The sequence below is a fragment of the Apis mellifera genome, linkage group LG1 (genome assembly GCF_003254395.2).
Source record: "Apis mellifera strain DH4 linkage group LG1, Amel_HAv3.1, whole genome shotgun sequence".
Classification (NCBI taxonomy): domain Eukaryota; kingdom Metazoa; phylum Arthropoda; class Insecta; order Hymenoptera; family Apidae; genus Apis; species Apis mellifera.
Window position 1 is genome coordinate 15,764,907 of NC_037638.1, and position 18,475 is coordinate 15,783,381.

At 36.3% G+C, this 18,475-nt stretch overlaps 2 protein-coding genes across 3 annotated transcripts in view; both read right to left on the reverse strand.

Moving 5' to 3' along the window:
- The window catches only part of LOC412949 (ionotropic receptor 25a), a 69,051-nt gene that overhangs the window by 21,840 nt on the left and 28,736 nt on the right, over positions 1-18,475 (reverse strand). The gene's annotated exons all lie outside the window — the stretch shown is intronic.
- The window catches only part of TyrR (tyramine receptor), a 77,286-nt gene continuing 65,789 nt past the window's right edge, over positions 6,979-18,475 (reverse strand). The window contains exon 2 of one of the 2 annotated variants that reach the window (XM_026439269.1): positions 6,979-13,007. In XM_026439269.1, coding sequence (XP_026295054.1) covers positions 11,788-12,987 — 1,200 coding nt within the window. In that variant the 5' untranslated portion in view covers positions 12,988-13,007 and the 3' untranslated portion in view covers positions 6,979-11,787. 2 annotated transcript variants of the gene reach the window in all.

An 18,475-nucleotide genomic window follows, 5' to 3' on the forward strand; every position in this document is an offset into this window, starting at 1 on the left:
TGCAATATGCGTCGCGTGCAACGTGGAAAAGTAAATGCTGGCTCTCGAGCTCGGATAAAATTGCACGAGTAAAATCCTGTTAAAATCTCTTGCCACAGCCGATTAGACGCTCGAGTTTTGGATTTATTAAGGGCACGAAAGGAACGTGTTTCGTTAATAAAATTCTCCTCTTTCTTGTTGGATATCTGAACCGATATTTGTTCAAGAGTATGAATTATATCTCTTGATACGAGCTTAATGGTTAGGCTTTCAATTTGCCTGCCAAATTTATGAAAGGAATCTTGTGAATTGTTATAAAAGAAGCATTATTTTTAGTATATTTTTCGAAACTTGATTAAGATTCTCAATATGCTTATTTTTTATTCAGTTTCAAATATTCAATTTAAAAAGAAGAATCGTGAATTAGAATGTAATAAACGAAATAATAAGAAAGAAATTTAATAAAATCAATTGTAAAATCTTTTAATATAGCTAAATCTATAGAAACTAATAGAAAAATATTTATACTCTCTCTATATCAAAAATAAAAAAGCCAATTTTTAGACTGATTCAAAAATTTGTTAAAAAGAATGTTATATTGGTGATAACATAATTATACATCATGACGACAAAATAAATATTTTATGATACAATAATACCTAATAATTATAATAATATTACACCTTTCATAAATATCAATCAATTCGTAAAACAGACAAAATACAAAAAAAAAAAAAAATAAGACACGCAAATGTAGAGAGAGATTAACAATATCTCGTTACATTTATTAACCTTTCTTAATGTTAGCAATTAGCAAGTAAAATGGTGTTTTAAAAATGTCCTTTTCATGCCCCTCATCTCCTGTGTTTCGATAACCGATTTCGATACCCTATGAACGAGGGTGACGATGTAATGTAATATTTATCAAAGCATAGTTTTTGAAAACGATAACGAGACACGATAAGATTGCTTTTCATGGGACGAGATTATTCAAATCAGATTATTAATAATGGCGGGGCGAATACCGCGCTGCTCCCTGAAGGGGGATTACGTTCTATTGTCTCGTTGTCGCGATTATTACACGCGTGCGGATTTTCAAATACCTGGGTAATACGTGGGCCGCATTGAATCCTGGCCAGCCCTCGAATTCGTTTATATAGGATATAAACGAATCGACGCTCACCGTTTTGCACTCGGAATGTCGTTTATTATGGGTTGTAAATTAATCTTGATACGCGGGGAGAAATTTTTGGAGGGAAACGTATTCGTTGTAGAGATACACGCGTTGTAATGTGAACAGTAAGGAAATAATCGTAATAATATATCGATGAATAACACATCTTGATAATATATATTGTGTATTCGTGATTCGTACTTGGAGGATCAATATTAAGATTAAATAGATATATTATAAAGTCTGAATGAAAATGGTATACAAAAATGATCGATTGTGATCGATTAAGAGTTATATTTATAAGTTGTAAACAATTTAATTTTTCTGTCTCCTATCCAAGAATTTAAATTCTTTACAACTTTAATAAATAAGCTTCTACTATTTAATTATGTTAAATTAAAATGACTTTTTACGAATGAATTGCAAATATAAATTTTTTAACCAACCAAATTATTTCTACTTTGCGTACTTCTAATAAAAAAAAAATAAAAAAATCTACTCTTTATCCGTGAAATTAAAATTTAAAAGATAACACACCGTAAAATATCACGGAAAATGGAAATGCAAATATCTCTCCCTCGTATTAAATCCAAAATTGTACAATTTTTATTCTTAAATTTGGCAGAGTGGAACGTTTTAAAACCGTTTTCTGAGTGCAAACGGAGTTAAAACTTGGAGATAAAAAAAAAAAAAAGAGAGAAATAAAATAAAATAGAATCATAACTAAAGGCACAAAACAATAATTCGTCACGATCACTCTGCGATGGACAGGCGGAGCGCGAAAAAAGTGAAACGAACTCGATGAACGTTTTATTTTTACCGGCGGGATGTACAAACCGTGTAGAAACATCGCAAAAGTCGCAAACTTTTGTGCGGATAAAGCACACACTGATTTTATCCCTCCAAGAAAAGCTTTGGCAACCATTTACTTTAGTTTTGATTTTTCGTACGATAATTCTGTGTAGACGAGCTCGAGAGAATGGAGGTGCTTTCAGGAGATTAATCACATCCGAAAAAAGGATTTCTACATTTTACTGCGTGTTTATGGATATATAATTTCGTTTCTTTTCGTTCTTTCGATTTTTTATTTCTTTCTCATTTCTCATTCACACGAGAGACGCGTGGAATTTCGATAGGGAACCATCGTTCTAAGTGCGTTTCTTTATTTTCTCTTTTTATCTATCTGTTTTTAATCTTTCAAAGAAAGATCGTGTAATTAAGTTTAGAAATGGAAGGAAGATTAAAAATATCGTTCTTTGAAGATTTAATGTTTATCTGATATGAATATTGATTTGAATATACATTATTGAGTATTCAACAGTTTTAAATAGATTTCTTGTAATGGTGTTTGAATTTTATGAAAGTATAAAAAAATGATGGATCAATGATTGAAACTGAAGTGATTTTTCATGTAATCTATAAATTAGGGATTAATGTGACAAAATACTTACCAATAATGTATAGAATTAAGTTAGCTCTCAAAGGACATAGAGAAATGTCAACTTCTTGAAAATTTATGTAAAAATTTTGATCTTTCAAATCTAATAAGAAGATCTCTGTATAATATTGAAAGTTTATATTTTGTATATATATACTATATTTATATGTTTATGTAAAATTACGTACGTATCATATATTCTTACATTAATAAGAAAATTTTGATAAATCAATGAATTGTAATATATTCATTCATTAAAAATTGTGCCTATAAATGAAATATAATCAATAGTGCAATCTTTAATATGTAATTTATAAAAATCTTCTATATTCGAAAATTAGACGAATAAATTAAAACTTGAAGAAAGCTTACATAAAAAGCTCATCAAATAATAATTTAAGAAGAATCATCCCAACTGATTAAATCCCAATTTCGTTATTATATATTTCACATTATACATAACGTTAAACTACATTTCAAATGGGTATTATAGAGATTATGATCGAGATTATATCGGATGGGCAAAAATAAATAAATGATAAATATTATTATTGCTTGTTATAAATGATATACCCATATTTTAATTCAGTTTAATTTTCGATTGACAAGCATAAATCATTATTAGTGAAAAACAGAAATTGCGAGGGAAAGAGATAGCAAATTAAATTTCAACCTCAAGATTTGTCACACTTGGCGTGTTTGTTTAAGGATCACGAACTGAAACGAAAGTTTAAAAGTCGCGAAATTGGAGCCGAGAGCCGCATAGATGGTAGTATTTGTGCAGGGTTAATCCACGAGAAACGTGAAATACGAAATATGGAAATCAGATATGCGGTACTTTCGGCTTGAAAATAATTAAAGTGATTCACCGCGAAGGGCACTTTGCGATATTGGAGATCTTCATGGATGACATACACAGAGTGGTATACACGGTCGAGAAGTAACGAATTTCGTGCGAAGTTGAAAATTCTCGTCTCTCCTTTTATTATTTCCCCCTCCTTTCTTTTTTCTTTTTCCTCTTATCTCTCTCCCCTCCTCTCTCTCTCTCTCTCTTCGAATTAAGAGCAAACATTATAACGAAGATCGAAATAGAGGTGAAACGTTTAAAAAAGTCGCAAGAATGGTTCCGTGTGGAAATTCCACTTGCATCTTCCTCCAATGGTAGATCGACACAGATTTTTCGCTTCTGGTTTAACAAGATTTTCCTCGCCCCGTCAGAGAAGAGGATCGACAGTCGTTCCGACAGATTTTTTTTTTTTTTTTTTTACCATTCATACACCACTGCGCTCCCAACATGCTACTCGTACACGAATGCATTTGGTTTTGAATTGTTCATCAATTTTATTTTAATATTTACACTTTATTATTTACTCAAGCGGCAGGCTCACATGAACACTCGATGGTCCGTGCTTCCGGGACGCGACCGGAGCGTTTCCTCTCCCGGTCTTAAATTAAAACTAGGTGAATTCGATTCGTTATACGACCGATAATTTGTTTATTTATTTGTTTATCAATGAACGGAACGGTTTCTTTTTTTTTTCAAAAAAAGAAAATAAACGCGAAAATTTCATTAATTAAGACTTGCATACATTACATATTATTTTTGGTTTTATAACTAAAATAAAGCCGCATTTGTAATGTTACAAAAATTTATGCAGTTAAAATATAATGTATAGATATCAAATAATAAATAGTTTTTGATTTAGTTTACAATTTGTTTAAATATTCAATTTCGAAAATGGGATTTGTTTATTTAACATTTTAAAAAAATAACTGTTTTTCATTCCTCCATTAGAAAATTTTGTTATTTTTCTTTAAATTGTTTGTATCTTGTTGTTTCTTCCCAATTTCTAATGTTACATTTTCTCAAATTCGAAACATCACTTTTCTACAATATTCATTTCGTTCAAACATTTCTTTTTTTTCTCAAAATATGTACATAAAAATTATCATGAGCAAACGTGAATACGTGCAGAAATTATGAGAAAATTATAATTGTTCGAGTATTACTCGATGTAATTTCGATCGATAATCTCGAGAAGAAAATTCTCAAATTAACGAATAACATCCCAATAACGAATGGATCGCGAGAGAATCGACCGAAATTCGAAACTAAAATTTTTACGGGTCGAAAGAAGATTTTCGAAATTTCTTTTTTTTTTTATAACAGCGGCGAACAAACTTGAAACACGGCGGGCGGGGTTATAACCTCGTTAACGATTTATTTCGCCACCGTGTTCGCAACGTGGATATTTAATTAACATGAAAAAGCCGAAAATAAAAATATTTTGTCGTATGTACGTTTCAAGGCTAATTTTCGTACATTATAACGAACGTATCTGTTTTACCTTCTCTTTCTTTTTTTCTTTTAACGAACGTCGACGGTTAAAAAACGTAAATGGATGCATACACACACACACATACATATATATATATATATAATCTTAAATTAATTCGCTGGCTCACTCACTTTTTTAACTAACGAACGAGAGGACGAAATTAGAAGACAGATCTTTTCAAATTAACATCCCCGTCGATGTTAAACATCCCCCATTGAAAAATTTGGCGCGCAATCGGGCGCCCGTTTAATCTAATAAATTCGTACGGAGAGGGAAGCTCCAGATCGCGGGACTCGAGCTCCTGTATTGCTATACTTGTAAATCACAACCAATGGAGTATTAGTTCGATTATAACTAGATGTATATATAATATATATATAATATATTTATGTATATGTTATACGTATCTAGCGTAGTGTTCTCTCTCTCGATCGGGCGACCAGGCCCAATTTTTTTTTCTTTTTTCTCTTTTTTTTTCTCTCTCTCTCTCTCTCTCTTTTTTACGCAATAATTCATATTATTGTTATATAATATAATAATCGTCATATCGGCGTTTCGCGGATCAATTTTGCAATTATTTACTTCTTTTTTTTTGGGGGGTGATAAAAAACAGTTAGCGCGGGAAAAGCCCGCGAATTTCGGACAGAATTTCTTGAAAATATCTCGACTCGATTTTTACAAAGAAAAAAAGAAAAGGATACAGACGAGGGATGAACGGAGGAGTGGAAGAAAGAGGGAGGTGGAAAAATGGATGAAGTAATTGATTCGTTTGCTCGTCGATCCGCGAAACGGATTCCTCGAAAATCAACCTGCTAATATGGATGTATGTAAGTAAATGTAATGGTTTAATGTATAATATATCATGTAGTACAATAATATCTCTACGCACTGCCGAACTTCCCATCCAAGAAATCGATCGAGAGAGGAGTTTAACAACCGTTCAAACGCAACTTTCGATAACTTTCAAACTAGAGATTTTTTACACTTTTGTGCTTGAAAGAAAACGTGTAAAAAAAATTCTAGAAAGTAATTGGAACGCATATAAAAATATTCGCGGTAAAGTATTATACAGGGGACGGATTTTAATCTCCTCGACCGAGGAAAGAAGAACATTGTTTGAACATGGAATTAACCGAGGAAAGATGATTAAATTATAGAATGATATAATGACACAGGGCAAAGAGAAAATTTGGAGGAGGAATAATTGAAAAATTCGCGCCAATCGAATAAATAAATAATATTTAATATTTCACGAAACGGTATATTTGTTATATCTTTAATTATTGTTCGATATAGTTTTGAAAAGAGTGTAATTATTTCTTCAAACGATCAATTCTTTGATTTAATATATTTCCAAATATCTTATTTCGAATTCTTTAACTTTAATCGAGCACAATAAAGATTTTAATTGAAATGCAATTACTTATCAAATATAAAACAATTATTTTTAAACTATTATTTAAAATAAATTTCATCCAAATCTGATTCTTCTGAAATTATAATAAATTACAATAATTTATATATTTTTGTAATAGAAAATATCAAAAATAAAAGTTTATTAAAATAAATTAAGTTTTTGTATTAAGAATTAGAAATAGATAAGTAAAACAACAACTTATTATCAAGTTTATATTTAGCAATTTATTAAAAGTAATAATAATAATAACGAACAGAATGATTTTTCATAAATTTTAATATAAAAAAGATTAAAAATTTTTTATGCAAGTGGATGATAAAAAGTTATGCTTAAAAATTAAGAATAAATGAATGAAATAATAATTTCTTATTGGAAATACATCTAATAAACGCGACAAAGATTGTGTTAATACTTTTTCCCGATATTTAACAATTTGTCGAGAAAAGATCTGAAAAACTAATAATTAATTAAATCACAGTACAAAAAATAAATTAAAAAATACGATCAAATTGATTTTCAAGTTTTCAATAAATGTTCATCAAACGGGCCGTTTACGTTATCGATAAAATAAACGAAAGAAACATGGGAATCGTTACAAACTGATACGAGAATTAACTAAAACGAACGAAACGAAATACGGCTGATACGGGCAAGCATCTTTCAAACAACTTTCTAATTGCTTCACGACACGCAATACTAATTTTAGCGGTGTTCGTTCGTGACACGAGGACAAAGATTCGAGGAATTCGAAAAATAAATATAAAATCCATCAAAGAAAAAAAAAAGAAAGAAAGAAAGAAAGAAAAAAGAAAAAGGAAAGAAAGAAGGAACGTATATAAATGGAAACTACGCTCATATGGGCGAAATAAAAAAACGCGATATATCAGAACAAAATATTTTTTTCCCCAATTTTTATTTATTTATTTATTCTTTCTTCTCTTTCCATTTGCCATTTGTTCGCTCCGCATATTTCTTTTGTTCTTCTTCGATGGAAAAAACGAATATGATAGGGAAGTTGCCTCGAAACAAATTTCGCATGGGATTTTTTTTTTTTCTTTTTTTCTTTTTTTACGATGCGGGTATCACGTATTGATTGCCAGTCGTTTTTAAATGCGAGCGTGTTGAAACACGTGTTGCTTGAAATATTTTAAATATTCAATTAAAAAGAAAAAAAAAGGAGAGATAGAGCGAAAGAAGAAAAATCGAAAGTGAGATAAAAATGTTTCATAGGTATTTTAATTCGATACGGAACAACGTATATAAGATAAAGATAATCTTATCGAAATGATAAGCTGTGTCAAAAAATTGCTCGAAAATAGCTGTTATAGACAAAGGGATAATCACTCAATGATCATTGGATTTGACGAGATCGGTCTTCGATCGTTTCGAATTCGTATTCAATGCGACGGTAAAAGCAGCAATGGAGAAAATTTGCGATAACCGATTTCCCTGACCCCCTCGTTTACGAGCTTAATAGAGGAGGAAGGGAGCAGCGACTGTGTAGCTCACGTTTTACGAGCACACTTGGAGAGAATGCGCGAAGTCCAGCTCTGCCAGAAATCGAGTCTCTGTAATAGTCACTGTCACTGTTAACACAGTTTGCCACTATGAAAAGGGTGGTGTAAAGGAAAGAAAGGAGAAGAAGAAAAAAAAAAATAGCACGAGGGAAAAAAAGCTCGCCATTTTTAAAAGGGAATGAAAGAAGGCGGATGATAAAGAAAACAAAGAATGAGAGAAAGGAAATTTAGAGAAATTTTAGCAACTTTATCTCTAAAAAAAAAAAAGGAAACTCGAGCTCGAAGATCGGCATCGATCGATCCCGATCCAATTTAAAATTGTTCGAGCGTCGCGTTTCAATATTCTCTCTTGGATAGGAATTCCGTGCCGCGTTTTGGACAGTGCCACGAACAAAGTAATGTTCATTTGTCTAACCTATATAATTAAAAATCTTGCGGTGTGTTCGTAGCACGGCTACGAACATGTTTCTCACAACCTTATCACAACCTTATTATTAAAGCGCCCTGTGGTGACGAGGTCGAGGTGGTTTTTTCTTTTTGTTTGAATAAACCAAACCTTTCGCGCGATCTTCCCTTTCGCACACGAGTTACCACGAGTTACTCCCTACTAATATCCGTGCTTTTTCTCTCCTGTTTTTTTCCTCTCCTCCTCCACCTTCTCCCCTCCATTACTTTTCCCCTCTTTTTTCTCCCCCCCTTTTTTTTTTTTACGTTTCTTTATTTGATTTGGCGCGGCACTCGAGGGGACGGCAAACACGCCACCTATTCCCTCGTTAATCGGTAACGACTCGTTTTAATTTAAACTCCTCGCGCTTCGATCATTCGACGATACGAGACAAATCCGCGCGAATCCGATCATCGACGACATCGTCAGAGGACTCCATTGTCCCCGCTCGCTGTCCTATTAACGAATAACCGACTACTCGTTCGCACGCCGTATGTTATTATACACGCACAAATCACATCGCGCTTAATAAACGATGGCAACGATTTCAATCATCTTCGATATGTATCGAGGGATATTTTTTCTTTTATTTTTTTTATACGTTTTTCTCTTTTTTCTCTTTTTTTTTCTTTTTTTTTCTTTTTCCATTAGAGAGAACGATTTTTCCTCTCCTTCCCTCAAACGCGATCGCGACGCATCGACGAACGAGCCGATGCACGAGGAGCCAAGGTTTTTGTATTCGGCTCGCGCGTGAACGCGCCCTGTACACGATTCGTGTGCGCTTTAAATGTCAATGGGAAGAAGATTGGAGGCGACTTAAACGTAATTTTTTTATACAGAGATACGTGCAGACGATTTTTTTCTCTTTTCATTATTTTTTCCTTTCTTTTTTTTGACGCCCTCGTCTGTGGCTTTCGTAATAACAACTTTTTCTCTTGTTCTTTCCCCCCTCGCCCTTTTCTTACGCCTTCACCTCGCACTCTTTGGATTTCCCTTTTGTTATTCGATATTCACGATTTGCGATTGTTCGTATAAATTAGGGATTAGGTTTAACGTCTAATCGCACATTTAGGGATATTATCATCGTATCACGCGATGTCTCACGGTCTAAGTTGCTAAGAAGAAAAAAAAAAAAAAAGGGGGGAAAGAAAAGAAAACGGAATTCTTTAGTTTCCCCTCCTCCGAGTCGATGATCAATGCTCTTTCTCCTGAGAAAGTTTTTCCTCGGGACCGACCGGTCACGCCACGCTTTCCAAGAAAAATCGACCAACCACGTTACGCCACGTAACGAGGTCTACTTGTCCATTACACCGTGATCGTGCTCATGGGAGCGCAAGAGGGAATACTCGGTGTAGAAAATCGTCTTGTCCGTCGATTTGAAATTTTTCAAATCGGTCGATATCCTGTGCATTTTTTATAGAATCTTAAAATAAAAAATTGTGGAAATTATGTCCTGCATTTTTTTTCTCTTCCGATGGAAAAAAATTTCGAAAGATTTATATTCGCGCTTTTAACAAGATTTAATCGCTCGAATGATCTTTATTTAATTCAGATTATTATATTTTTTTAATAGTTAATCATTGATTTGAGCTTCCTTTCTTTGCTTTCATTATATGCTCTGTGTGCACCGATGTTCTTTATCATATTTTTTATTTTTGATCACTTTATAAATCATGATATATATATTCTAATTAATTTTAAATAAATAAAATTTTGGAAAATACTTAATTATAAATAAAATTATGATATCATTTAATGACACGAAAAATAACATGATAAATAGAAAACTATGCGAATTACTATGCAAAAATCGTAATTAATAATTGAAAAACATCGTGTCACGTTTTCGTAGGATTCCATAAATTTCGAAAATAACAAAAGAGAAAAAAAACAATCTCGACTCGGTTATGATCGATCGAATCTATCGAGATTTCCAATTGCCAATTCTCTATGTCCATGAATTCGTAAATCTGACGGACACTCTGCCCGGAAGGATTCTTTGAAGAATGGAAATATTGCAATCGAGGAAGCAAGCAGCCGACATCAAACAAAAACGTTCTTTTTCACGAGGACTACTTAACAGAATGATCATCGGCCATCCAGGAGGAGGGTAACTGTCCCCATTGTTCAGCGAATAAAACACCCGCTCGATTTTTTCTCTATTAAAAGACCGTCACGTGATGTCGAACGGGTTGTAATCACCCCTTGTGCGCCACCGACATTTAGGTGAAATATACAACGTACACACGTGCTTGTATACCACCTAGAATACGTAAATTCTATATTCTAAAACATCTTAACTGGAGTCTTGGTCGGTTTCGTAGAAAATTCCTATTCGTAAACGTGAATTTCTCTGCTCGGCTTTTTTGAGATTGGCGACGAGAAGAGTTCTTCTTTTTCCTTTTTTCTCTTTTCCATCTTATGTTTGAATTAGGCTGTTGCAAATGAAATTATCTAATTCTTGATCGAGCTTTGTAACTTAAATTTTTTTGTACCAATGAGACAGATTCTTTTTTCCTCCTTTATAAGATGTCAAATTAATAATTCCAGTGAATTTTCAGGAAATTTGGCGCATTTCATACGCAACAACCTAACTTAACCTAACCCCATCCTATCTCTTATGGATAAAAAGAAAGAGGTGGAAGCAAGGGCGAAAGAAATTTAAAAAAGGCTCGCCATATTCGATATCGATTCATCAAGAATATTCGAATTCTCGGGAGAGCAATATTTTACAAGGCTCCTTAGGAAATGGAACGACTTCGGATCGACTCGGCGTCGAAATCGAATTTTTACACGACGCCTCCTCCACTACAACCCTCCCCTCCCCACCGCTCAATTCATTCGAAGGTCTTCGGTTTACGGTCTTGTTCGAGTCGAGACGACCGAGTAGCGACGATCGAATCCACCGATTTCCATTATTCATGACCGATCGAAGATAGCGGTGAATTTATCGTTCAGCTGAACTCAACGCGTAACGACGGATGAAATGAGGTATAGGACAATCGAGCAGGGGCGGCGACTTCATTTCCTTAAAATTCCTTATCCGCGCTCCCTCGCTTCCCTAGCAGGATTAATGGAACAAGTTTAATGGAACGACTCTTCCGGGAGTGAACATCGTCGTAGCTAAATTAGACTATCGTGTATTCGACCTTTGATCGCTTAATCTTCCATCGAACTCTCTCTTTGTTTCTACGAATAATCCATATTTTAGACGCTTCTTCTTCGTTCCGCGAAGAAAATAAACTCTTCGTATTTTTTCACGATCCCCCCTCTCTTTCCTCCTTCGAAAGAATTTGAATCGGTGCCACTTCCTCGATCATCCTCGAAAAACTCAGCCGAACTCCAATCCTCTTTCCTTCCTCGCCGACCAATCCCAAGCGGGGCCGAGTAGTCGTCCCGATGACGATTTCGGCGGCAAATCTTGTTTCCCACAATTTCGCGATAGATGCAATAAACAAGCGTTGCCAACAACAAGTGTTCAACGAATGCGCAACAACCGTCTGAATGCCCTCCTGTAGTCGAGGTTGAAGATGGTGTAGATGAGCGGGTTGAGGGCGCTGTTCACGTAACCGAGCCACGTGATGAAGTAGACCATACGATCGGAGGGGCAACAATCGGGGCAGAACGGGACGATCACGTACATCAGAAAGAATGGCAACCAGCATACGACGAACACGCCCATTATCACGCCCAATGTCCTCGCGGCCCGTCTCTCCTTCGACAACGAGATCCTCTGCCTCTCCTCGATGAATTGGTAAACCGTTGTCGTGGTCGCGGCTGCCCTGCTCCCCGTCGTCCGCCTCGAGGACGTGGTACCGCCACCCCCTATCGTGACCTCGGTCGGCTCGTCGTCGATCAACGACGGCTTGGCGTGCGACCGAGGGGTCGACCTCTCGTTATGATTCGTCTCCGAGCTGACCGACTCCTCGGCGTCGTCCGCCTCGCGATGCCTCGTCGACTGGACAGCGTTTATCCTGCTCTGCCTGGCCCGCTCCCTCAACCGTCTCCTCGTGGCCAGATATATCTCGAGGTAGACGAGGCTCATCAACAGCAACGGGATGAAGAAGGAGCCGAGCGACGAGTAGATGACGTATCCCTGCCTCCTGGTCAATTGGCAGGGTGTGCCCGGTTCCAACTCCTCGGGCCAGTCGTTCCAACCGGCCAGGGGGGGCGAGCTGATCGCCCCCGACAGGATCCACACCCCGGCTATCGTGGCCAGTACTCTCTTCAGGGTACGTTTCTGGGCGTAATTGATGGGATCGGTGATCGCCCAGTAACGGTCGAGGGCGATGGCGCACAGATTCAGTATGCTGGCCGTGCAACAGAGCACGTCGCAGGTTAGCCACAATTTGCACAGGTGTATGCCGAAGATCCACTTGCCGAGGAGGAGGTAGGCGACGTTGAACGGCATCACGAGGATCGCGACCGCGAGATCGGCGACAGCTAGCGACACGATAAAGAAGTTCTGAACGATACGAAGGGGCCTGTACGTGAACACGCTCAGGATCACGAGCGCGTTCCCCAACACCGTCGCGAGAACGAGGAAGCCAAGCGTCAATGAGGCGGCCGCCGCTTCCCAAACCGGCAAGTTCGAGCCCGTTTCCTCTTCCGGCGGGCCGCAGCCTGTCATCTCGTAGTCCTCGGTCATCGTCCCGCCTGATTCCCCGCTCGAGTTCATGTTGTTCACGAGCCCGCTCTCTGGAACAATGGGTGCTCGTTAGGGGGGGTGACAACATTCCGTCTGATTAAACGAGATTCGCTTTCTTTCCGATCTTAAGTTAATAAAATTCTAGATTTAATATTTTCTAAAAGATATATTTTATCAGAGGAAAATTTCGATAAACATTAGGGAGAAATTAATAATAAATGTAAAAAAAAATATCAAAGAGACAGATGTATAATAGAATCTATTAATGAACGAAGGATCAGGATGATTTGTGTGTATTGATAATTCTCTTATTTGGAGGAACGAGTTAAAAATATACGAGAGAGGATCGATGAGGCAAGGGTTAAGATCGATTGATTCGCGGGCTAGAGGCGTGGTTGCAAGATTACAACGAGGAATCGTTGCAATCTCTCTTTCATCAATCGAACCGCTTTGCTAAACGTTCAATCTTACTTTTCAAAGTGAGTCGTTCCACTCGTTTGAAAGGCCATATGGAAAATAATGGGGATGCTGGTTTTAAGTGTCTCTCTCTCTCTCTCTTTATCTCTGTAAATCTCTGGTGCGGAGGTATTTTGCCTTTCACCAGCTCCCTTCCGTCCGCTTATTTTTTCCCCTCCTTTTGCCTTTACGATTTTTTCCGCGCGACGGATCAAAGCGTTCCGTACGAAAGGTAATCCTTGATCGGTGACACTAAAATTTCCCAAATGCGTAAGCTTTCGCGCGGATAATACTCACATCTATACGACGCCAGCTTTGCGTCATACATACGTGTCGAGTCCAAGTGGGACTACTTTTAAACGCCTTTTTTTTTTAACTCGACTCGCGTTTTCTCTTCCCCTCCACCACTTCTCTCACGAGGGGGGATGAGAAAGTTTTTCGAGGCAAACTTTTCGGTAACACGGTTTTTTAACCGTGTTTCTTTCTTCCTTCCCTTCGAGGAAAACGGGAAGAACGTTCGTTAATGGAAAGAATGATCCGAGGAAACGAAAACTGAGGGGGTTAAGGCGGGATATAACGAGAGACCGCGAAATAACATTGGGAGGGAGGAGAAAAAGTATATTTTCGCTGGAAATTGTTTTTTAACGGGGAAGAGAAAAGCAGGAATAATCAAGTTGGGGAGAAAAAGAAAAGATGAAAGAGAATTCGAGCGTTTAAAAAAGGATGGAACGAACGATCGTCTTTTTTAATACACGCGGCTTAATATTCCCTCTCTGCGCGACAATTGCGCGCAGAATACGTTACGTCGAGCCAGCAGGTAGTTTTTAACCATCTTATAACAGCGAACAAACAGATTCAATTGAGTACAGATCGAGTTACACATCCTTTTTCGATTTGGTAATGTATTATACGATATTCGTGGACACCGGTTGTCATCATTAGAAATTTAAATTAAGCAGGCGGGACGATAAGAATTTTTGAATAAAATATTCCTCCTGTATCTACTTTTCCTCCTTCCATTTCTCTGTATATTTTCGCATGGAAAACGTGAATGTATTTTTATGTTGTGTAACTTTGTGCTTTTTCAAGGGGGATGTAGTTTCTTGAAAAAAAATGCTAAAAGAAATTTAAGATGCCTGAGAGAATATTCTGTATTTAGAACGACGCTGTACTTAAAGATACCTGATGCGGATATTTTCTATTCTCGTGAAATACTGTATCCAATTTTTTTATTCTAAAATCACACGATTTCTGAGAATGAAAGCATATCTCATGCTATGAAACGTGATCGGTTTTCCGTATCCGTTTTCCATCTTCTGAATTTTATAAATTTCATTTCTGAACCATTCGTGATTCTAGATTTTAACGAATGTTATCCACGCGATGTTTACATTGGATAAAATCGATTTCCTTGAATTCCTTGAATTCTAAATTTAAATAAAGGAAGATACGAGGAATTCTTCTTAGATTTTAATAAACGTATATAATTTGCGATAAAACAGAGAAGATGACATTAAGAAAAAGAAATAAAAGATGCGATGGAACAAAGAGTTTCTCCCAATTCACAAAATTTTCTAAATACTTCTGAATCATTTTTTTCCTTAAATTTTAACAAATATTTACACAACGCGAGATGAAACGGAGGAAATTTTATCCTCGTATCAATTATTCAACAAACATTCTCACCATGCAGCATAAAACAAAAATCGTAAAAGTCGATTCCCTTTGATTTCATGCTCACCTCTGAATTTTCCAAATTTCATCATATCGATTATCTCCGAATTTTAACAAGCATTCGCACTATGCGCGATGAAACAAAGGACAAACTCATTCACGATTCACTCTTTTCATCTGAATTTTCCAAATTTCATCCCCGAAATCATCCGTCCCTTATATATTTCAACATCCATTCTTTCCACATTCTTTCCATGAAACAGAGAATACGTAAAAATCAATTCCCTTTTAATTCCATATTTCTCTGAATTTTCTTTTTTTTTTAAATCTAAGACACGAAAAAAAAAAAGAACAAATCTCCTCCTCTTCAAATTCACCAAATTTCATTCACTACTGAATCGTCTCTATTTATTCCAACAATCCTCCTCGCATCGTGAGACAAAGAATGGCCAAAGTCGATTCTCTTCGATCTCGTATCTCTCTGCGAATTTCTTCTCCCAACTCTCATCTCCAAGATTTTTAACAAACATCTACACGATGAAACACACAGAGGGGGGGGGGGGGGAGGCAAAGTCGATTCCCTTCGATTTCATGTCCCAATTCCCCTTTGTTGCACTGCCCTCCCCTCCCTCTTTCGAAAACTTGGAAGACCGGCGGAATTATTATCGGCAATGATCCGCGGCGAAATGCAGACATGCTCCACTTGTTCGAACACCGGGCCGCGGAATTCAATCTGGGGCTTTAAGATCGAGAATACGATATCGGGCAAAACGTTTAATAGATTCCGTGGCGTGTTACATTTCGATCGATATTTTAAATGGCCGCCCCGGCCAGATTCATTTTCTCGCCCATTTTCTTGCTCCCTTCGGCTCAAATACACCTGGTGACGGGCCGAGAGTAATGAATAAAAATAGCTTGCAAGCTGAACCCCCGCTCAAACACACGCGCATTGTTTATCGGCCGTTCGATATCTCGTGGTATCAAACACCGGATATTTGGCATTTTCTTTTGTCTTTTCTCTCCCTCTCTCTCGCACGGATTATTCATACGCGTCCACGATAAATTTCTTCCTGTGTTCGTTACGTGTCGCAGAGTGATAATAATTGAGATCAAGTTATTCGATTAAAATAATGACGATTTAATAGGTTGATTTCGATGAATTAGGAAATATATATTTGGTATTAGTTTCCTACGATTTGCAAGCATTTTGTATTATGAAAAATAAATAGTGTTTCTTTGATGTCTTTAAGTTGCATTATTATATAAAAGCTATTTGATGAAATTTTGTTTAACTTTTTATTATAAACTATATTTAATAAAATTCAAAGGGTCAGACAAAATTTAATTACAAATTTTATTAACTATTAATGTATTTCGTACATATATATATTTCTCAATATAAATTTCAAGAATATTTAAGATTTACTCAAAACACTTGCAAACATATCATCAGTCACTATATTAATTCTTTTTCTTTATCTTAAATCATTTAAAGATAATATGATAAAATAGCATGAACGTATGCTGTGATCAAATTATCAATATGTATATGATAAAAGTAGTAATTAATATTAAAAATTAAATATCAGTTTTATTGAAAACATTGTTGAAACATTGAGAACATTGTAATAGATCGAATGTCATCGAGGTACGTTTTGAGCATCGTTCGTGAAAAAAAAAAAAAAGAAGAAAAAAAATGGAAAACACAGACATTTGTATCCTCAATAGCGACAAGTGTCATAAATTCTTGATACCTTTCACGGCCATGTTCAACTAAACTTGACACTTTTCCCAACCAAACTTCGTCGAGCTGGCAATACCCATGCTAGCTACCCTCTCCATATATCAAAATAAGTGGGTGTTGGTGACTATCAAATTCAAAGTTGGTCAGTGAATGTTTCATCGTGTCATGACCTGCATCGAAAAAGTTCTTAAAAAATATGATGCATGGAGTGGACAAGCAAAGCGAAAATTTTATTAAATCTCGCGAATAATAAACTAAATTTTTATTCGAGAAACTAAACAAAAAGCTAAAATTAATGGTAGATTGCCTCAAGAACCTTTTTTTTTTATTCTTTTATTTTCATTATTCTATTATTTTATGAATAATGACCAATTTTTATTATTTTGACTTATTTGCAAAATATTCGAACTAGCTTTTAAAAAACCGACTGTTCAATGAAGAATTATCCAATCATCTTCCATTTCACTTGCACTATAAAAGATTCTGTAACAACACCTTAATTCTTGAAAAATGAATTATCTCTCTATCTTCGAATAAAATTGATTTAACTAGTGACTACTATATATGCCACTAATCTTAAACAAACGAGTTCAAAATAACGTTGAAGATCACATTTGACCATCGATTACGCAGAAGAAGCCAGGTTACACACGTAGAAAGTTGTAAAGAAGAGAAGAGAAAGAATACACTTAACACAAAGTGGAAAGTTCTTATTGTACTCCTAAGAAGGATACAGCGAAGAGCCGTTTACTCTCTGCGAAAGTTTCACAGTTCTCGATAAAGAGATACACCATTGAGGATGGAAGCAATCGAGAATCTAGCATCGAATCGAGCATTCGCGTCGATCAAGAAGAAAGGAGGGAGGGAGGGAACTGAAGGGAGGAAGGAAGCGTGAACTGGGCAAGGATAAAGAGATACGTTTCTGTCCGAGGATCTTTGCAATCCTTCGTCGCGAGCCAAGCGGATAATACAAAAACGGATAGAGCGAAACGTTTCCACTTACCCCGAATCAATGATCCGGCCAAATGCTTTTTCTCGCGATATATTCAAGTAGATATGTAAAACGCTTTCGAAAGAAGTTTCTTTTTCGTCCATTTCATTTCCAGACGATACATAAGTTCGATAAGTTCAATTTCGTTTCGAAAATCTTTGATATTATTCCTCCACGTATGGAGTTAATCGATTGATCTATCCTTCTTGTGAAAGATATACTTGTTATAATATGACACAGGGCAATTCCGCGATCGAAATCGCACTGTTCCTCCGTCATTAACATTTCTGCTTTTGAAGAGGGGCGGGGAAGAGGAAGAATAGGTCGGCCAGTTCCGTTCTCACCGGCGAGAAATGAACTTCGAGGAAGTCGGAGAGCTGTGCAAACAGGAAGACGCGCCGCTTCGTTGTCTTCGTAATTTTTAATACCCTCCCCCTCTGTTCCAGTCCCCGTTTCCAAGGCCGAGATCAATCTTCCCCCGACTCGCAGCCGGCTGCGAGGATTTTCCGCTCGATTTACACGCGTTTTAATCTGACTGATGTCCGACCAAGATTAATTCGATTATATTTTTATTAGAGAAATAGCTAGAGTCAAGTAGAAATCTTAGTACTATAAATTAGTCGATAGTGATTTTCTAATCTCCATTAAAGCAA